The sequence below is a fragment of the Dendropsophus ebraccatus genome, chromosome 1 (assembly GCF_027789765.1).
Source record: "Dendropsophus ebraccatus isolate aDenEbr1 chromosome 1, aDenEbr1.pat, whole genome shotgun sequence".
Classification (NCBI taxonomy): Eukaryota; Metazoa; Chordata; class Amphibia; order Anura; family Hylidae; genus Dendropsophus; species Dendropsophus ebraccatus.
This window is the reverse complement of record NC_091454.1, coordinates 107,633,324-107,655,765: the sequence shown is the minus strand read 5'-3', so window position 1 is coordinate 107,655,765 and position 22,442 is coordinate 107,633,324. Positions and strand designations below refer to the sequence as shown.

The window sequence follows — 22,442 nt, the reverse complement described above, 5'->3', positions numbered from 1 at the left end:
TGACTTCCCACGGTCTCTGTGTGGATAGCAGCTGGCTAAGTGTACCAAGTGGCTTCAGTACAAAGCACCAGGAAGTCAGGCAAGAAGCAAAGTCATCAGTCCAGGCCGAACAGAGGGTAAGGCAGAGATGTAGTAAGTCACAAACAAGAGGGTTAAAGCAGGGGGCACAGGTTTGGGGTATAGAATAGAAGAAAGAATATGATACAGGAGGACACAGGCAGAAACAGAAGCCAGGTATTGGTAAAAACATGGATAGCCAGATCAGATACAGCACACCTTTGCAGTGGGAGCAGAGCACCAGAGCAGGAGAAGTACGGATGCCAGTAGGAGCTGACTGCCAGCATAGTAATGGCCATGAATCACAACACTGCTGATAAACTCCTATCTTGGTCCATACATCAAAGATCTGTAGATCTAAGGCTGGTTTCGCACATACAACACTTTTTTGACATATTCATTATCTTTTATAATAGGAAATGAAAACACCAGGAAAAAAAAAATACTTTAACCCCTTACTGCATTTTCAAGTACATGCCCATCTGGGGTTGCAGCACTTTAGTGCCACCCTACGTACGTGTACATGAATGGGTTAAACTGTCGCAGTGCAAAATCTTGAAGCAACGGGTTATTCAGCGCTGCAAAAACATGGCCACTTTTCCCCTCTCTTGTCTCCAGATTGGGTTTTTGTAGCGCTGGAGAACCCCTTTAAAGGGGAACTCTGGATAAGGAAAACCTTGTTTTCTATTAAAATTACATCAAAAGTTATATAGATGTGTCTATATAATGTATTACCATATCTGTACGGTTCTGCCACACTGGTAGCTGATAGAAATCCAGTATGTGAAAAAAAAAATGGCCTCTGTGACAATCTACATTGTCTCCTGCTCCCTCTGCCCTCCCACCTTAGGAGACAAATCTCTCATGCTTCTGTCTTACATTGTGTGTGTCTGCTGAGATCAGGCTGATGATGCAGACAGGGGGCAGGGTGTGATCTCACAGGAGGCTTGGCTGGATCCCCCAATCCCCTGAGTGATTTACCTTCTCTGACCGGCCAGAAGCAGGTGTTGCACTGATTTCTCTAATTGTGCAGAAGTGTGCAGTGAAATTAGGGCTGTGTTCACTCATGTTGGAGTGTCATAGCAGTACTGCAGCGTATTCACAAAAATGATGCAGTAACACAAGTAAATGATGCTAAATGGCAGAGAGGATCAGAGCCTTATTGTGCGGCTCAACTTCAAAGATAAAAGATGCTTGATCATAATATGTGCGTGGAAAGGAAAAGAAAAAAAAATCAAAAAGTTTTTTACTTTATTCCAATATCAGCGTTACAGGTAGAGAATACAGTGTGCTGTGTGGTGTTACAGGTAGAGAATACAGTGTGCTGTGTGGTGTTACAGGTAGAGAATACAGCGTGCTGTGTGGTGTTCCAGGTACAGAATACAGTGTGCTGTGTGGTGTTACAGGTAGAGAATACAGCGTGCTGTGTGCTGTTACAGGTAGAGAATACAGTGTGCTGTGTGGTGTTACAGATAGAGAATACAGTGTGCTGTGTGGTGTTACAGGTAGAGAATACAGTGCTGTGTGGTGTTACAGGTAGAGAATACAGCGTGCTGTGTGGTGTTACAGGTAGAGAATACAGTGTGCTGTGTGGTGTTACAGGTAGAGAATACAGTGTGGTGTTACAGGTAGAGAATACAGTGTGCTGTGTGGTGTTCCAGGTACAGAATACAGTGTGCTGTGTGGTGTTACAGGTAGAGAATACAGCGTGCTGTGTGGTGTTACAGGTAGAGAATACAGCGTGCTGTGTGGTGTTACAGGTAGAGAATACAGTGTGCTGTGTTACAGGTAGACAATACAGTGTGCTGTGTGATGTTACAGGTAGAGAATACAGTGTGCTGTGTGGTGTTACAGGTAGAGAATACAGTGTGCTGTGTGGTGTTACAGGTAGAGAATACAGTGTGCTGTGTGGTGTTACAGGTAGAGAATACAGCATGCTGTGTGGTGTTACAGATAGAGAATACAGTGTGCTATGTGGTGTTACAGGTAGAGAATACAGTGTGCTATGTGGTGTTACAGGTAGAGAATACAGTGTGCTGTGTGGTGTTACAGGTAGAGAATACAGTGTGCTGTGTGGTGTTACAGGTAGAGAATACAGCGTGCTGTGTGGTGTTACAGGTAGAGAATACAGTGTGCTGTGTGGTGTTACAGATAGAGAATACAGTGTGCTGTGTGGTGTTACAGGTAGAGAATACAGTGCTGTGTGGTGTTACAGGTAGAGAATACAGCGTGCTGTGTGGTGTTCCAGGTACAGAATACAGTGTGCTGTGTGGTGTTACAGGTAGAGAATACAGTGTGCTGTGTGGTGTTACAGGTAGAGAATACAGTGCTGTGTGGTGTTACAGGTAGAGAATACAGCGTGCTGTGTGGTGTTACAGATAGAGAATACAGTGTGCTGTGTGGTGTTACAGGTAGAGAATACAGCGTGCTTTGTGGTGTTACAGGTAGAGAATACAGTGTGCTGTGTGGTGTTACAGGTAGAGAATACAGCGTGCTGTGTGGTGTTACAGGTAGAGAATACAGCGTGTTGTTTGGTGTTACAGGTAGAGAATACAGCGTGCTGTGCTGTGTTACAGGTAGAGAATACAGCGTGCAGTGTGGTGTTACAGGTAGAGAATACAGTGTGCTGTGTGGTGTTACAGGTAGAGAATACAGCGTGGTGTTACAGGTAGAGAATACAGTGTGCTGTGTGGTGTTACAGGTAGAGAATACAGCCTGCTGTGTGGTGTTACAGGTAGAGAATACAGTGTGCTGTGTGGTGTTACAGGTAGAGAATACAGCGTAGTAACAGTGTGCTGTGCGGGTGAGACCACAATGAAATTATAAAGTACTGAAAAAAATTCAGTAACACAATAAAACCAATGTGTGAACACAGCCTAGATGTTCTGCAACAGATTTTGGCGGGGGAATAGGCAGGGTGGGGGACTGTGATGAACAGCTGAGGGAAAGCATTGCATTCTGGAACCTGTAGTACTGTGTACAACTGCTCAACCAGGAAGTGCAGAAACACAAAACAGAACAACACCCCCCCCCCCCCCCCCAAAGCAAATGGATTTTTGGTAGTTACAAAACTGGAATAGATAGGTAAGTAATGCTTTATGCTTCTGCAGAAGTTTCATTTTTTTTAACCTCTACCTGGAGTTCCCCTTTAATTGTGAGTGATATCAAGTGGTGACAGGTCCTTTATCACTGGTGGATTGGTCCATCATTACAGAGCTTACTGCTCGGATCTTGGTGTAAGCAGGCACTAACTCTGTCAAACTGCAAGTTGGAAATATTTTAGCATTACACCAATCAGATATTGAAGACCTTACCTGAGGATAGGTCAGCACTACAGTGTCCTGTATGTACATATCCAGAGTTCCAAATTTCCCTAAACTCTTAAGGAGACATGAAATAAGACATCACTATTTTCACAAAAAATTTAATGGTATTGTAAAAAAAAAAAATACACATCAACTATAAAATCAGTTATAATAAAAGGTTTATATATTTTACAATATATAAAAGTTATGTAATAATGATAATAATTATGATGATTCTCTTTGTTTTAGTGCTTTTTTTCCTCAGGTTGAAAGGACTTGACAAGATTCAAAACTCTTCATTTCAAAACACAAGTAGGCATATATACCATACAAGCATTATGATGACTAGCCAGTGCCAGAACTGTATAATTTAAATATTTACAAAATGTACATCTTTAAGTAGTACAAAAACCCTACAATATACCCTATAACAGATATATATATATATATTCACATGTTATTTAACTGTACAAAATATTTTCTATTAAAGTATAAAGCTTAATTTATATATATACAAAAATGGCTTTTGTTGTTTAAAAGTAAACTGTTAGCTGGAAAAGAGATCCCAGGCTGCATCAGACAACTGCAAAAAAGGTATGTAGAAGAAAAATCTCCAACAGCACCCCATGTAGATGAAAATAACGTGAAGTTGTGTTTTAGTCCATAAAAAACTATAGTGCAGCATTTCTGCGACCTCTTGTCGTTACCTTCAAGTGTTGAAACGTTGCATATACGTTTTTGCTTGCTGTGCTGCACTAAAGTTTTTTTTATGGAATAAAACACAGCTTACATGGAGTGCTGTTGTAGATTTTTCTTCTACACGGTCAAGGCTGGACTGACTACCAGCCACGCTCTGGTTCATGGAGTGCTACTACGATTACATTGACTTTAAATAGGGTATGGATAGATGGCTATGTAGCAGTTTAGGACGTCTTTTCTAGCTGACCGATTCCCTTAAACAAACTTTTGTTTTTGTTTTCCAATATTTGTTTCTCTCCAATCAATATTTTGGAACTTAAAAAAAAAAAATCCATGAGTAAGACCTAGGCTCTAGCTACTATAAGGCCAATGTATGCTTGGCGCCTAGGACGATAGGGTGGCAAGAGCCATCGTAAGGCACTTTAATATATTATTTTAATTTTTAAAAATATTTCTTTTTTTTTAATATGGCAGTGCAGTAGGAGCAATCGGTTCTTAAGGGCTTAAGATATATTCTTTGTGGCAAGTGCAGAAATCAAAAGGTTTAACTGAGCCTCTAGGCACCACTTCACTATACATTAAACCAATGAGCATCTGGTTTCATTTTACAATGTCTAATGCAGCGGCTTCTGGTGGTATTGATCTAGGTAAACCTATTGATTAAAGAATTTTCTCCCAAAGATTATTCGTGAAGGAGCTCAACCACATCCTCCAATTTCTGAGCTGTCCAATCAACAGTTATAGAATTATAATTTTATAATGTCTTAAAAATGTCTTAGGACCTCTTTTTTTATTTATCTCAGAAGCGAAAGGGGAAATGACATATCTGAATAACCCAGCAAGTAATGGATAAGGGGGCTATATTTTAAGCTATGTCGAGAACATGGCTGCCATCTTGAAAACTGCCATACTGGCTTAAAGGCAGGTTTTTTTAATGGAAAGGTGGTCATGTAATATATCAAAGACGACTAGAATTGTCCCAGAAATCGATTGCCCAATCAGATTTGCAATATCTCTTGTGGTTTAAAACTTATTCACATGATTTGCCACAACAACCAGGGATTTTCCCAGCTATTTAATGTGCTGTCCATGGTGCTGAACACAGAGCTGAAGGTGATGGATCTAAGCGTTATGAACCTGCATGAAAAACTGTTGTGTTGGTCAATTTTAAACCAAGAGATATTGCAAATATCTAGTCGTCTTTGATATACTATATGACCACCTTTCCATTGGAAAAATCTGCCTTTAATCCAAAATGGCGGATTTTAAGGTGGCGGCTATGTTCTGGACACAGCCTAAAAGATAGGCCCCCTCACCTGTTACTTGCTGGGGTATTCAGATATGTCATTGTTCATTTCATTCATGAAATTAAAGGGTATCCTTTTGACCCTGTAGAATATGTCCCTGCAAAGTCCCTATGTGGAGCTACCTGCGATGCATCTTTAATGCACAGGAGAGATGGTAATATATGGATGTTTTTATATCTACATTAATTAAGGCAGTGTGTGCACATGCATAGTAAGTAGATATGAGAATTTACAGTAAGTTTACATTCCCAAATACCCAAATGCATCGTCATTTGACTCCCGGGGGCTTAAAGAGAAGTGATTATTACACTGCGGGCAGGGGGAGCATAATAAAGAATCTATACTTACCGGTTCCTGTGCCCTCACAGCGCCACATCATGGGGCTCCCGGACTCTTATTTTCGGATGTCATCTTCAATTCTTTTATTGGTATGTCATAACCGGAGGGAATGGGTGGGAGATGGCTGCAGTCACTGACTGCCTGGCGTAGCAGGGGCGAGATATGGGAAGTCACAGCGGGGGTCCAGAAGCAGGTAGTGGCACCGCAAGGGAATTAGGATCTGTAAGTTCTTAATTATGTTACCCCCACCCCCTACCCGTAGTGAATAATTTTTATTGCCCCAGACTTCTGCTTTAAGAACAGACTTTAGCTAACCCAAACTTACTGTAAATTTGCTTATCTCTGTTGGTGAGTGTATGTATTACATATGTGCATACTTGTAGTAAACATGTAAATGTTCATGCATGTGGAAGTGTGTAAATGTGTATATACTGTATAATTTGTACGCACAAGTATACAGTAACTGTACTTATGTATTTTTTTTTTTGTAGTACTAAAAAAAGTACTTTTAGCTTGTACTGTTTGCACACTAGGTGACAATATTATGTGGATACTAGGTAATGACATTACAAAGACATTATATGGTTTAATTTTTTTCCTCATCTCTATTTTTGGGTACTGTATGGCAATATTATTTTGGCACAGTATGATAGTATTATATCTGTACTGTGAGAGGAGCATAGTGTAGTACTAGTTCCACTTCATTTTTGGAACACAACATTGACACACAATAGCATGGTTCGGTTGGTGCATTAATTGGCATTTAGTTTAGTAGTGTTTTATGTTGCCAATTTATGCCACTATTATTTATATTACATATTACACTAAACAAAAAGTGCATAACATCAGTTTCCGTGCCTGTAAATGTAGCCCTGTGTATGACTAAAAAAGGCTTAGACTTTCTTAAGTCCCTCAGAGCTAAACCAGTCCCTGCACTGCCAACTTTGATTGGACAGTATCTGACAGTGTAGGGACAAACCCTCAACTGGTAACAGTTGGATACTTTCTCAGTATTGTTTACCCATTTTAAAAACAGAAATATAGATAAAAATTTTGTGATAGTCTGAAACATAATAGACAGTACTTAGGAAAATAAATACATAACAAAACTGGAGGAATTGCAGCTTCCATCCAATAAGATTAAGATTCCATTTGCGCAACAATTTACAACTCTTTGGTGTTTTTGGGTGGGGCCAGCCATAAAGGGGTGGGGCCTTGCTATATAAACTAGAAAGCTAGCCTATATTGTAACTGAAATGTATGTTAGCTCTGGAGCTGGGGTACTTTTCAAAGTGTGGTGTGTGGGCCAGCTGCTGCAATTCCTGATTTAAGACATACACAACACTTAATGAATCAGACAAACGCTAGTAAATTCCCCCCTATGTGTGTACTAGTTTTCCTTTATCAATTCCAATGTCACTTCCACCTCTCTACAGTATTCTGATTCCTCCACTGTTTTAGACCAAGACTGACTAGAACTTTTTATCTATTTCCTAACTTTGACAGCTTGTATTCAACAAGTTTTGTTTGTATAGTTAAAGGGGTTTAACACTTTACTTTTAGTAAAATAGTTCAGTGTACAGTATTAGTAACTGTACTCACTGTATATTCTGACAGCAGCTCCCTGTGTACCTCATAGAGCTAAAATCAGACTCCCCTCCCCCAGGCTGGGCTGCCCTGTGCTGTGGTGAGTCTCTCCATAAGATGGCTGACATGGAGCATGTGACCATGCCTCACCCCCAGTGTCCTCCATATGCATATACAGGCTTAGTGGTTGACACTGGGGGCGGGGCATATTCACATGCTCCATGTCGGCCATCTAATGGGCAGACTCACCACAGAGCAGGGCAGCACAGCCTGGAGGAGGGGAGTCTGATTTTAGCTGTATGAGGTACACAGGGAGCTGCTGTCAGTAAGTGCAGTGAGTACATTTACTAATACTGTATACTGAACTATTTTACTATGAAGTGGCCAACCCCTTTAATGGGAAAGGGACGGGGGTCAAGTCTCAGTTCTAATCCATATCAGTCTAACCTACAATCAGAATCACTAGTCACATGTTTAACATAGATGACCAGATAATCAGTTTTTCACCTCACTTACAAGTGTGAACATCTGTCATACTTTCACATCGTCTACAGCGCACATAGCAGCACCACACAAATTTGCACTCACATCTTTCTACATGTCTTACTACATGTGTGTTATACCCCCTCCCACAGCAGAGCAAGTTGCAGCCATCTGGTCCCTCTGAGGTACGGTTGCATTCCCGGCCATGGGTCCCAGATATTCCAAGTTTTCGATCTTCTACACAATAATTAGGGGATCTGTTGGTGTAAACAAGGTCGTCTTTTTTGATAGGTATCTTATTAGGATTCTTCTCTTTCCTGCGGACTTTTCGTTTCGGCCTTTCTGATATCTGGATGCTGTTTTCATATTTGTCTTTAAGGTAAATTCCAATCTTTTCAAACGAAGACATAGATTTCCAACATGTTTTCACAGCACAGGAACCAGAGACTCCATGACAGCGACAGTCGACTGTCATCAGTTTAGCCACTGCCTAATGAAATAGATCCACAATCATCAGAAGCAAATCTTTTATAGCTTTATAAAAATGAGAACAATGCATCTTTTTTCTGCTTGTCAATTCCTGATAAGTAGCACTAACTGCATGACATAGGCACTTGCTGTATACTTTACTGTATTGTAATAGCCATAGTGTACATAACACAGGAAACAATAAATTATGTGTACCTGTAAAAACACCCACTGCCTAATACACACATATATACATGCAATAAATTTATTGTGTAACCTAACCTGTATGTTAACTGTAAGAAATATTTTTAAAGGGCTGATTATAAAGGTCTTTATACAACTTATTCTTTTGTCAAACATACCTACTGCTCCTGCCGGGTTCAGACGTCGGTATACGGTGTATGAGGCTCTTCTGACCGTCCACTGGCACATGTTGGTGGAGTGGTGGTCGTTAATTATGGAAAATCACCCCCCGACCCCTTTGTTATGAGAGAGATAAGTGGCAGCCAGAGAAGTCTGGTTGCAGCTTAACGCTCCCCTCAGAGAACTCAGGAATGCTTGTCCTTGCTAAACATCCCTGTGTATGAGGAAAAAGGGAGCCAGAGGATTGTTTGTGCGTCAGTTAAGCATGAAAAAAATAATAATAAAAAAAAAAAAAATATATATATATATATATATATATATATATATATATATATACTGTATAGGACATGTGCTTCATGTCTGGGAAACAAAAGGTCTTTCCTGGCAAAGCCATGCCCACTTATGATGTCAAGTAACTGCAGGATGTTGCCAATGCTGTGATGACATCTTACATCTACAAGACATCACACATGGTAATCGTTTTGCCTGCATCCAATGCTCATGACATTCAAGTTCCAAACTGCTGACATTGTTAGATAACTGTTGTGTCAAGAAGACACATGGTATCTTTCATATATCTGTCTGTGATTCCAGAACATAGAAAAATGCTTTTCTTATATAATACAGAGTCAAAGAGAATTTCCTGAGTTTGTGAAGTGCAGCAAGCTGTAGCACCTCCTCCCTCTCCCCCTCCTATACCTGTTGCTTGGGACTCAGCTTCCAGGTGTCAATCAAGCAGGAAGTGGGAAAGAGGGGACTTGCAGCTTGCAGATTGTCAGCAGCTGAGCCTAATTAGAAGCATTTTTCTACAATCTGGCAGCACAGCTGGATATATGAAAGGTACCATGTGTCTACTTGAACTCATAGTTATCTAACAGTGTCAGCAGTTTGGAAGATAAATTACAGCTGACAGATTCCCTTTAGGCATGTAAGTAATCGGGATCGTTTGGATTTGAATGATAATCGTAATAGCAGACAACGATAAGTCGTTGGTCGTTTGATAAAATTTGGACCTATTTTTATCGTTGATTATTTGCAAATCGTTCGCATGGAATAAGACGGCGTTCTGTCGTTTGTAGTAGCGACAAGCGCAGTAGTGGTGACAAGACGACCGCATAAGACGATCATAAGTTACAATCATTGTTCCGTGTAAATGGGTGAACAATTTTTAGGTTGTTCGCTATAGCGGTCCTTTGAGATAATTTATTGTTAATTGTTGATGGTCGAAAAATCGCTTTGTGTAATAGTACCCCTAGTTCTGAAACAGGATTACGTTTTAGAGGACTCCATTGTAAATCTAGAGAGCCTATCTCCCCCCCAGGCTGTATCCAGAGATTGGGGGTGGTTTCAGCACTGAAACCCTGACCGATCTAAACATTTTGGGGGAGATTTATCAAACATGGTGTAAAGTGAAACTGGCTCAGTTGCCCCTAGCAACCAATTAGATTCCACCTTTCATTTTCCAAAGAGTCTGTGAGGAATGAAAAGTGGAATCTGATTGGTTGCTAGGAGCAACTAAGACAGTTTCTCTTTACACCATGTTTAATAAATTGTGTCTAAGGGACATCAACAGTTTTTTTTTAATTGACTGTACTGCTTAGTATTTATGTTTGCCAATAACACATTTTATAATGCTTTTATAAAAATACTCTCCAAATAGCTATGTACAATAAAGACTAATGCCTCTGTATATACTCACTGTGCACAGAAAGTGGGAATAAGGCCTAACATACTTTTGTGCTCATTTTTAAACTATTAGACTATTATACTTCTAGGATGTAAGTAAAGAACTACTAGCTCAGCCCGTGGAGTATAAAAGCCAACCATGCTTAAGTTGTAAATCGCTATGCTGCTCCAGACAAGGGTGCCATCTGCTCATTACACCATAAAGAGAAACATATATCCTGTGTTAGTAGAGGTCTTCTAAATATTTTATCATCTCCTAATTCTATTCCTATTTGACTTTTATGTTTCCTTGTCTTCAGTTTTATTTATACATATAATGTATATACACGTATGCAGTACTGTATTCTAAGGGGGGGGGGCAGGAAATGCCCAGAGACCTCCACCATTTTGGGGCCCCCACATCTTTCATCGTAACGATTCTTAACATTTACAAGGCTCTGACATTTGGCCTGGAAACCTGTTGTGCTGGATTCACATCACATTGTAACAGTATGTGGCTGGTATACTTCACAAGGCTGTCAAAACGTTATGATGATATATACTGTGGATGTGTACTGACAGTGAATTCTTTCACTGCTATAGGCTGAATGCAGTCAACCATTGACTGCACATATATGTTCATTTTGGCAGAATCAAAATCTTATCTATACTTCTGAAAGCCAGCAAAAGAATGTATAGGTGTGGGAAATTGACAGAACACAGTCACTAGTCAACTGCATTTGGACCAAATAAAAAGTTTAAAATCGTGAAAATTGAGCAAAAAAAACCCCTAAAAAATGACTGTTCAATTTCTGGTGCAAGTGTTCCAGGACTTTCTAGGGCTGCATCCAACTTCTTCAGCCACCGGTATTCAAAGGCCAAACAAACCTTTTAAACCAGGCTCCTGATGGATACTAGCAATTGAGGTCTATGGTCAACTTTTTTTTTTTTGCCATTTACCATTATAGTTTTATAGTATTATTTACACATACATTGGGATATATGTTCTACTTACCATCCTTCCAGCTTCATTATTGTGCAAGTGCATTGCACTTAGAATATCGGAATCTTTTCCAGTGGAGTTTTTGTAAGGGGCATCAAGGAATTTCCTGCTGAACCACATTCCATACTGAAGATTATCTGAGCAGCCTCCCCAGTGCCATCCTTCACTGGCTGAACCACCATTTTGAAGGCTGGTGTCGCAGGAACATTCAGTCATATTACCAGCACTGCATGATCTGGTTATAGAGTGCACAAGACCAGCCGCTGTCACTGCAGAGATGAATGCTGTTTCTTTGGTTCCTAAAATAAATAGAGTAAGGTAATAAATGGGCTGAGCAACTAACAACATTACACGTCAAGCCTCATTAATTTCAATCAATGCTACCAGAGAACTGAGCACTTATTGCTAGGGCCCTCCTCAGATTGTTCTAACAGTTGTTCTAACTTAAAGGGAATCTGTCAGCACCTGGACCCGACCAGAGTTGCTGACAGTTGCATTAAGGGACAGTCTCCTAGTTAGGACGGTACCATTGCCTTAGGTCTTGGAGGAGGGGATGTTGCACAATTTCATCTCTTCCACTGTAATCAAGAGTCAAAGAGGAGTCATGGTGAAGCGCTTATGCCACGCTCTGGTACTCCTCACCACTCCCTCACCACACCTTCCCTTCTCCCTTTTCTCCATAAATATTCTGTGCCGGATGGCCTCCTGTAGCTTGCTCCAGCCTCCATGTTTGTGCATGCGTTAATGCCTGTCAAGAGCCATGTGCCCTGCGCAGGTTGCACTGGCCACGTTTTGTTATAAGTTGCGTTGGTGACATAAAGTGGAGAATAGTCACAATTTTTGGGCAAAGGATGTTTTGTGCAAAACATTGCTGCTTTTTTTATGCCAAATTGACTTACAAGCATAATAAAATGTCTCATCTGTCCAAAGAGAATCCTCTAGTACCACGGTGGGCCAGTCTAACAGTGATTGCAAAAGTAGATCCCTAAAGTGTCACTGTCACCATAGAAAACTTATGACGTCATAAGACTCATACCCATTGGGAGAACAAGCCTGGCTCTGTGTCACCTGATCAGTCAGGCTCATAATGTAAGTCTATGGAGCCTGAGTGATTAGGCTCCTGATTATGTCCTCTCCCTCCTTCTTTTGACAATCGTATGGGTCTGGACACTCAGACCTGAATCGATCAAAACTTTTAACATGTCATATGTTTTCTATGGTGACAGTGACACTTTAAGATCGAAAACTCTGCCCCTAGGCATGAATCCCAATATGTTGTTTTACCCACCATGTGTTCTAAATCAGTGAAAAGAAAGCCAAAGAATGATTTTAAAGGAAATTCTATAAAAACTGTTTCTCTTGTCATTATTAATTAGGGATTCCTTTGAATTCCCTAATTTTGTTTTCTATGACGTTCCCAGATATGCAAGAGAAATTGCCTATAAACAGATGCCAGATGAAATACAGCGATGTCACTCAATATAGAGTCAAAAAGATTGTAGTGTTAACTAGCACAGATCACTTAAAATGTGCAACATATTCATTATATTATATTCACCTGCCTGAATGTTATTGATTAAGGGATAGGACATCATTTATTACAGTAACAAAGATAACATGCAACATCACATACTTTGTACCTTCCATAATAAAATACAAAGGGGGACATTTATTAAGTCTGGCATTTTTTATGCTGGGCTTAAAAATGTCCCTGCAGCGCAGACGGACTCTACGTAAATCCTGTGTGCACCGGTGTGCGCACAGAGGGAAACCTACGCCAGCTCACAGCTGTCGTAGGTTTCCTTATCAAAAATGATGTATTTAGCGGACCCAGAGTCCACGCCCCCGTTCTGCCCCCAAAGGATTGACTGAGCATAGAATGAAATCTATGGGACGGGCGGAGATTCAAGCATGGGCAAGCGGCAGAATCCGCAGAAAGTTCTCAGCGCGGATTCTGTAGTGTTAATGCACCCTACGAGTAGAAGGTGTAAGTGCAACGGATTTCTCAAACAGCCTGCGTGCTTATATAAAAGTGCACGGGATCAGCGGCAATTTCCTCTCTTTGGGTGCCTTCACACCTACTGGATCGATCCGCTGCGTATCCAGTGCCATTCATCCCTATGAGAGCACATACTCACAGCGGGATTGACATCCCACTATATGTCCATTAACCCCCCCCTCCCGCCGCCCACAGCCTCGCAACCCGCCGCCGAGGCTCCCAGCTCTTATCGGTCCTGCTCAGCCAATCAGTGCACGGCAGCACTGATTGGCTGAGCGGGACCGGAGCCGGGAGCCTCACATGCAGCCGCGTCGCCGAGCAGGTAATGTATGCTCTCGGCAGTGGGTGGTTAATGCACATACAGTGGGAAGTCAATCCCGCTGCGAGTATGTGCTCTCATAGGGATGAATGGCACTGGATCCGCAGCGGATTTCGCTGCGAATCCGCAGCATGGAATCCGCTGCGGATCCGGTAGGTGTGAAGGCACTCTTATCTGGAAGTTTGGGTGTCCATGGATATGAACACACAATCCAATGGAGGTTGTACACTTTACGGTCTCATTGCGTGTCCGTATCCATGAAGACCCAAACTTTTAGATAAAGAAAGGAATTCCCCGTTGATCCAGCACTTTAAAGATCTACGTTTTTGTAAATCTGGGCCAATATCTCTAGTTCTAATACTTGCTGCAATGTACGCAGTCTAGCAACCATCTGTGAACCTAAAGTGTCACTGTTGTCATAACTTTCAAAACCTAAATCAACAGTAGATGTGAAATAAGGCAAGTTTGTAATTCACATTATTTTTTTTTTTTTAGTTATCATGAAAAATATGGTACGCCCTGTGTTTAGAATTTTATTTTATTTTTTTCAAAGAGTCTAAGTCCAGTGTTTCCCAGGTCATTTGAGCGCTCACAGAGAAGGGACACATTGAGCCGTGACTCTCTGTACTGGCCCGACTTCATGTGTTTAGTCTCTCTTTTCAACCAGTACAAGACTAAAAAACTGCTTTTAGGGGACTGGACCTGGATTTCTGGTAAGTACAGCTTTGTTATCCAAAAAAATGGTAACAAAAAAATAATAATAATGAATGTAAATTGCAATCTTGCTTTATTAGGCTAGGTTTATACTGCATTTTTGCAATCCTTTTTTTTTCAGCCGTTTTTTGCAAAAAAAAGGATGCATTTGTGTGCACCCGTTTTGATCCGTTTTTTTTTTACAATGGAAGTCCATGGAAAAACGGATCAAAACGGATGCACACAAATGCATCTGTTTTTTTCATCTGTTTTTCATCCGTTTTTTGAAGAAAAAAAAAATGATTGCAAAAACGCAGCCTAGCCTAGCACATAAACTGTTGATTTTATATTTTGAAAGTTATAACAAGAGGTACTCTTTAACACTCTTGTTTCTAGTCCCATACATCTTATTAAAAGATACATTGTACCATTACGGGATTGAAATTCCTGCTGCTGGTGTATTAAACTCTCAGAAGATAGTCTAAACTTAGGGATTACTTATCAATAAAAATAACTTTTGACATGTCATTAGACATATCAAAAGTTATTGATCACAACTGAGACTCACTGTGATCAGGAGATATAGCCAGGGAGAGAGCATGATGGACGTGGACTCCTCCCTGGTAGTATCTCTGTATTTGCTAATTCCGGCAATTTAAATCTATGAGGTTACATTGTTGGAATTAGTGAGTGACCAGAAAGTTGATCGCTCTGCTGCCACACTCTCTCCCCAGCTATTGTTCCTGATCACAGCTGGTCTCAGTGGGTCTCTGGTGAGACCTGCTGCAATCGATAACTTTTGACATGCCTAATGACATGCCTAAAATAAAAAGGCTGATCATTGGGAAAATGAACGTTCCTAGGAAGTAAACTAAACTAAAACTGACCACACATATCAGATACATGTAGCTGTCAACTTAGGCTTCAGTGAACACTGTTTCTGATCCCTACATTTGGTATACTTTGGGAAAAGTTCCTAGTCTGTCTGTGAGATATACCTGTAGTGCTCCACTGATCTGCTACAGCCCAAGAGAGTGTCCTTTGATCCTTGCTTACCTTTCCTCCGAGTGTAACACATCCAATATGACTATCTATAAAAAAGGAGTTTGCAATACTCTGTCTGGAGATGTATTATGGCCCATGTGTTCTTTTGTTGCCACTGTTGTGATACAAATTAAAGGCAGTTCGGGTCTTGTTAGCATGTTGTGATATTGAATTAAATTTGTATCATGAGAAATTAAAACTGACAGGTAAGTGTGGACACATCAGTACTACAAACGACAGGCTCATATACAGTCTTTACAGAACCTAATTCTCCTGCTGCTACAGTGCATACATTTAGTCTCTAGGGATCCTGGCATGGAAGTTTGACCTTTAGGTGAATATTTTAATAATTTCTACTAATATAACTTCTCCATTTTTGGAACAACCAGCAAATGTTATTCACAATCGTTTTTTGAATGAGCATTTTAGATGTAGATATAAAATATCATGTGTTTCAATCTAATAAGTTCAGAAAGTCTAATCGGAGATCTTGTGAAATCTGCATCTGATTTATTTAATTTCTAAACGTTCTCAATCCTCCTGAGTTCTTAGTGTTTGCCTTTGCTGCAATTAGATCACACTGTGGTTTCCTCCAGCTAAGCTGTATTTTTATTGGAAAAATATACTCTTTTTAACCACATGCAGGAGACCTGTAACAGTTCCCAGGGTAGCCACAGCAGATTGGTGTTGTTTTAAGAAATATGAAAGAAAGTGGCTGCGAAATGATATGTCAATCCTTTTTCGACCCTTTCCAGTTGATACAAGGAATGATATTTCTATTCTGTCTACATGGCTTCTTGAGTATCTATAATAAATTGAGAAGATACATGAATGATAACTTTCTTTGAATTTATGGTCTAAAATGTTCTCTTGCTGGGATAGACAACATTTTCCTGTTCTTATATGGAAAAAAGAAGGATAAAAATGGCTTTCCTCTCCTGCTGGTACAACCCCTATGCAAGATAATAATCCTAACATTTAGATGTCATTGTTAGACACTGTATATTAATAATGTCTTAAATGTAACTACTGACTGTTGTGAATCTGTTTTGTAAGAATTAGAATTATTGTTCGGTGACTGGTCAGGCAGCTTACATCTGCTTTGGCTATTCCTTGTATAACTAGTTCAGATGTTTATCATTTGACAGAATCCCAATACAGAATACAAAAGAAGGCAAAGTCTGCCTTATTTGACTCTATGGTAAAGATCTGAGACCATTGAGAGCATTGTACTGTACAATATAAAGTAGTAGTAGTAGTTAAAATTTGCCCATTTCTTACTTTCTAACAATAAGTCTCCATGTGTCATTTTAACATTCTAAAGGAGAATCCAAACCAAGGGATATATGAAAAGGCTTGTGGGCCCTTGGGCAAAATTTCAGTTTTAGCAACCCCCCATCCCGGCAGACGCAGTCAGGGGCAAAATACGCAGTTATAGGAAAGGGCACAAGGGGGGGTTATGGTTCTGTAACCTGGAGAGACCCCCAACCCCATAATGCTCACAGCTCCTGCTGAGCTCCAGTGCTCTGACCTCTTCTAGTCAGGTCTGGATGCTGTGCAATGTGGGCGGAGCTAACCGCTCTACTGCCATTACACAGATAAGTGTTGAGGGACAAGACAGGAAGCACAGGGCTCCCCCCCTCCTGTCAGGATTTGGCTATTCCATTGTATCACTGATTTCTCATACAACTGAATACAGGGAGAGAGAACCCTGTGGTCGCTATGGTGATTATTGCATCCCCCTATAGCTATGCCTGTCCTAGCCCTATAAGTAACAGGCATGGCCTCATATCAGCCATCACCCTCTTCTGTACTGACAAATGACATTAACCCTGAAGCAGCTGGGAGAGAGCTACTTTGCAAACTTCTATATGTCTCTACATGGCTTTTTAGCATGCTCCTTGTAGATAAGTCTTACCCCATAGGTCTAAGTTTTGAATAATGAATTGTAAACAGTCACACCAAAGTATTACACCCAGTGGCTACATGGCAGCAAGTGAATTTCACAGTATAATGGCACTGGTAACATATGTGGTGCTCTACTGGAAAATGGAAGTCCCTGACATAGTCTAACATATAAGCAAAGTGCCTAATGGCACTCACCAATTTCCAGCGTTCCTTCTTTAATCCAAACATGAAAACTGGGCAGGGGGAACAGTTGGTGTGTCCTTCTGACCAAAGTGGGTGTTTGGCTTTACAATAAAGAAGCAACTTTAGAAATTGGTCAGTGTCTAGGCCTTGTGCTTGTATGTTACAACTTATAATTGTCATTAAGACAAAAAAATGAAGTAAACTATGTCCCCATGAAATATGTAGGTGAGAATTGTAGGCAATGCTATGATGCAATGATAAATATCAAAAATAAAAACTTACCACTGCTCAATTCATAGCCAAAGACTGAATGAGCTGATGCTAATGAAGATGACAAGAATGAGAGTGAAAATGATGAACTGGATGTATACATATTTGGGGAAATAGAGCAGTTCCACCTTTCATGTTTGAATTGGTTCCTGCACTCCTGAATTCCCAACCTGGCTCCTTCACGGATGCTGGACAACAAGTATGGCTTCTTTTTACATAAATCCTTTTGTCTTGCATTTAAGGGAAGGTTGGAGCAACCTAATTTCTCTGGGACCCCAAAAGATGTGACACCGAGCCACCTGCAATTACAAATGTTACCCAGTTACATGGTATCACATTTATTTAATGAAACACATAAAAGGATGTTCACACTTCTTCATGACATCATGATGATTATTTACTCCCCAAATTATCAAAATATGGCACTATTGTTGCCTAAAAAATGTTGTACAAACAGACCCTAAAAGTTAATTCTTTTGAGACAGCCAGGAGGATAGATTTTGATGTAATGGTGGTTTCCTGCAGTTTTGCAGCTCTGGGGCCATGTATTTGAAAACACCCAGGTCAACATCTGCATGGATCCGCTTACATTGATATTTTAGGCATATGTGTTTGCCTATAATGCTAACAAATACTTGATTTTTTTTCCTGTCTTCTATAGGCAAATTATATTGTGGACAGATAATGATAACACACAATGGTTAAAGTGTATAGAGTATAATAGCACATAATAGTAGCTTATAATATTAAATTAGGTTTCTTGCCTAAAAGCGGGTGTGATTTGTGTTGCAGTTTTTTTTAGGCCCATTTCTTATATGACAGTTTGTATAAAGTTGCTAAATGTTTATGCAACTAAATGGGGGGGGGGGGGGGGGCGTAAAATCCACTAAGCAAAGAAAAAGTGCATTGAAAAAATGTGCAAGGTTATCATACATTATTTAAAATATGATGAAAACATGTTATGCTTACCTCTCCGCACTCCCCCTGTGTCCTGATGCAGCCTTTTCAGTGTGTCTACCCCCCAACTGCAACTCTGGGACACTGGTGATACCACATCGGGACACAGGGGGAACGCGGAGAGGTAAGCAATATTTGTAAAAAAAAAAAAAAAAAAAAAAACAACGTTGGATAACCCCTATAAGAGTGGAAAGGCAAACTGGAAAATTCACAAATGATGATATAAATAAATAAATAAATAAATTGACATCCTGTTATGATTTAGAATTGTCAATGAACCAGTTATAAACCAAAGTAGAAGAAATAGGTGATAGAACTGCATGCTGACCATGTAGCTAACATAAAACCCTGCCAGCGATAGTTATCTGAGCCAGCACATAACACAGCTGTCAGTGGGTAATATATGGAATGTTGTGCCTGTTAGTTACCATGATATATTCTCTTCTGAAGAGGAATAGGATATCTATCTTCTAGATAAAAATATAATATATACTTTGTTGAATGATTATTGTACAAAAGTATAAACTGTGATTTTGTCACATTACGCCCTGTTGGGCACCTGTTGTCCATGTGTGCAGGTATAAGGACAGAGCAGACCTATGTATTAGGCAGTCTGGGAATGCTGCCGTCAAAGACTTTTACATCTGACATGGTGAGTTCCCTTTCAGATGTCTTAAGTATCTGCTCATCTCCCAATGGAAACAGGTAACAGGTTATTGAGTTGACAAAAAGCTGCAATGCTACCTATTTGTGGATATTTACCTAAGAATGGCAGTGTCTATTTATGTAGGTCCAACACTACAAATAATGATTGTTCTTTGGCAATTGCTCTTAGTAACATTGTCTGTTTCAGCTTTGTGGATTTGATGTTGACTCGTTCAATGGCATGCTTTCTGTTTGCTACCTATTGTGCTACTTGTTGGGATTTATGGCCTACTGCTGGGGGAAGCCAAGGGGGTAGGAGCTAGTTTATGGAAAAATATTAAAATTCAATTCCAAATCATTTCCTGACACCATTTTTTTTTAAGAAAAGAAGGACAAGGGTTATGAGTCTGAAACCAACTTGAAGCATAGTTTTGTTATATTTTGTTGAAATTCCTAAATGTGTGTTGTATGGATTTCACAAGGGTCTCTGTCCCCTTCATGACACTGACCTAATGACATTGCATTCTTAGCACAGTCTCTCTGGATTTTAACAACTTGTCTTTTTTGCTTTTCAGTCACTGCTACTGCATTTACCAGATCAATTGTTAAACGGCAATGATTGTGATAAAAATGTTATACTTTTTTTTATACCTATATATACACTAGGTTTCCTTTCGCCTATCAGCACATAGTACCGTTGCTACTACTGCTTTCTGCAGTGAATACCTGGAGCAGCCTGTTTACCTGTATTCCAAATGCAGTAAAATAAAATAATCACAAAAACTCCTACCAAATATCTATCTATATTTGTCACATCTAGTCTAGGATTGCATGTATAATCCATTACCTTTCAGCATCAAAAGGCAATAATGAAGTTATGATGAATGGCTAGAGGCCCAGTGAGTAAACTGTCTGGAAATCTACTGTGCCGCATTACATAGAACAAGCAGCTATGGCTTTTATACTGCTGTAAAACAAATCAATAAATTGACAGTAATCCAATGCTCAATGGTTGCTGTATACTTATACAAGTCAGATATGGTCCATCAGTATTTACCATGCTTTGTTTTAGATCATTTATTAAATATTACAGGAAATGATAAGGAAATAAATAATTTCACTGATTACTTGTTAACCGCTGTCCAAAAAGGTGTGACCGATATTATCTAACGTACCCAGGGAATGGATGGTTATTACTAATATAAAAATACATGACTATAAACAAGTAATCCTCTTTTTACTTTTTACAGAAGAATAATGGAAACACCTTGCCACTAAAATATCTAAGGAAAAATATCACAACCATATTACACAGCACAAAATCAGTTACTGCTTGTTTAACTATTTCTTATCTATAGCACATCTTTATTGAGGAGCAGATACAATTTTAGAAACAAGTCATAAACTACTTTAACCAAAATGAATTCATCTCTATTCTTTCAAAATATAATTTCCTTTTCTAGGTACATCCGAAATATCCAGAATTTCTCAAAGTCCAGAAATAATTGCTTTTTTATACTTAACAAATAGAGCCCGGAATTCTTCAGACGTCAGTGATAACATGTGGACAATTTACTAACATGCAGTGAGAATGTGCAGTGGATATTTATGATGGTACCTATGGCTGACTACTAGCCATGGTGCAGAGAAAATCTTCTGTGACCCACAAAGCTGCTTGAATATCTTCAGACTCACTTGGCACATCTTAAAAATTCAACATCAAAAGGGAGAACAAAGAAAGAAATGGAAAACACGGCACATGAGCTAACAAATGCTGGAAGAATCTAGCGGCTTAGCAAATACATAAAAGACATGATCCAGATAAGGTATCACAACATCACATAGTAATCTGGTTAATCCAGAATCAAAAGACATGCAACAAATGACTAAGAGACAGCTGGACGGTGAAACTTATACTTTGGTACTGGTGCATGAGTGCAGTTTCTTTTTATGATAGTTTCTTGAAACTAGTGTTTTTCTGTCTCATACATTTTGTTAGATAGATAGACAGACAGACTCACAATTACATATATTTATAAACAGGAAGTTTTAAAAAATACTGCAACATTCTGTATTGTAATGTTGAATTTTATGCATTGAAGTTTCTTGAACTATTGAGAAGTACATAATAAAATGAATTTGCCAGGTTTAGTAGATTTGCACTTTATGGAATGGAGAAGAATATTACACAATATTTGCTTATTTCCATGAGCTAGGAAATACATACAGATATATATGAATAAACCAGATTTACCCCTGGGTATTTTGACAGACTGACCTTGCCATGCATCTCACATGAAATGTGTTTATCATAGTTCAGAACTGCCTGTAAACACATTTGGAGAAGTGTCATATTTGTTTGTAGAGTCCAGATGTGCATGGAAGAGAAGGTTCTTATTGTTTGGGAACTAGAACTTGTGATAGGGAAATTCTGTGTATTTGTTTATTGCGCTTAATAGCTGGAAAGCTAATGTGTAAACAGTAGGACTGGAAATACAGTATAAGGAGACCACAGCACAGGGGACCTGGCAGCAATAGTGAGCAGAGTGTATTTAGCAGCATGGTGTATACAGATGTGCAGCACTTGATTCCAAGAACAACTGAGATGTGTTGCTGTCATAGAAGAAGCAAAGGGGAGCATCAAAGTACAATAAAGAACATTACTGAACATCAAAGCATATCAGCAATAGAAGCAAAATAAAAATACCTACATCCAGTTTCCTTGTGAGCATGGGAAAATTGCCATGAATATAGTCAGGAGGACACATACATGACATAGTCCAACTGAAGTCCCCTTCTCCATCTCCTGCACATTTATTCCTCCAGCTTCAGTAGACTTGATATTTGGTCTTTTAATACAGCTCTAAGTTCAGAATGTCTGCTGCCTCCTCTCTGCAATCATTCCTGGATGTAATAATTACTGGATGTCAGATGTTCTCTTGATCTGATGCTGCAGTTGTTGAATGGAGGCAAGGAGGACCAGTCCTTCTGCTTTAGGTGAGATCCTTCTCTTTGATTATATGTACTTTTGCCAATCCCCCAGCAGAGTGTGTTTCGTTACAATGGAATTCTTGTTGTGATTGGCCAGAAGTCTAAGGAATAACAATGCATCCATAGGGATAACTCCTATTGGCCAGCTAGTCCAGGA

At 39.7% G+C, this 22,442-nt stretch overlaps 1 protein-coding gene across 1 annotated transcript; it reads right to left on the bottom strand.

The window, feature by feature from the left end:
* Positions 1-7,758: 7,758 nt before the first annotated feature.
* On the bottom strand, positions 7,759-22,235 carry WNT16 (Wnt family member 16). The gene is made up of 4 exons (XM_069956071.1): positions 22,006-22,235; positions 17,705-17,991; positions 11,289-11,575; positions 7,759-8,267 (listed from the first exon to the last, which is right to left on the bottom strand). The coding sequence occupies exons 1-4, from the start codon at positions 22,095-22,097 to the stop codon at positions 7,803-7,805; spliced, it is 1,131 nt and encodes a 376-aa protein (XP_069812172.1). The 5' UTR covers positions 22,098-22,235; the 3' UTR covers positions 7,759-7,802.
* Between the last annotated feature and the right edge of the window lie 207 nt (positions 22,236-22,442).

Coding starts and splice junctions, on each gene's coding strand:
- WNT16 (XM_069956071.1), bottom strand. CDS start 22,097: ATGGAGAAGGGGACTTCAGTTGGACTATGTCATGTATGTGTCCTCCTG. Junction 17,992..22,005: donor TGCTCACAAGGAAACTGGAT/GTAGGTATTTTT, acceptor TTGTAATTGCAG/GTGGCTCGGTGTCACATCTT. Junction 8,268..11,288: donor ATAATGAAGCTGGAAGGATG/GTAAGTAGAACA, acceptor CTATTTCATTAG/GCAGTGGCTAAACTGATGAC.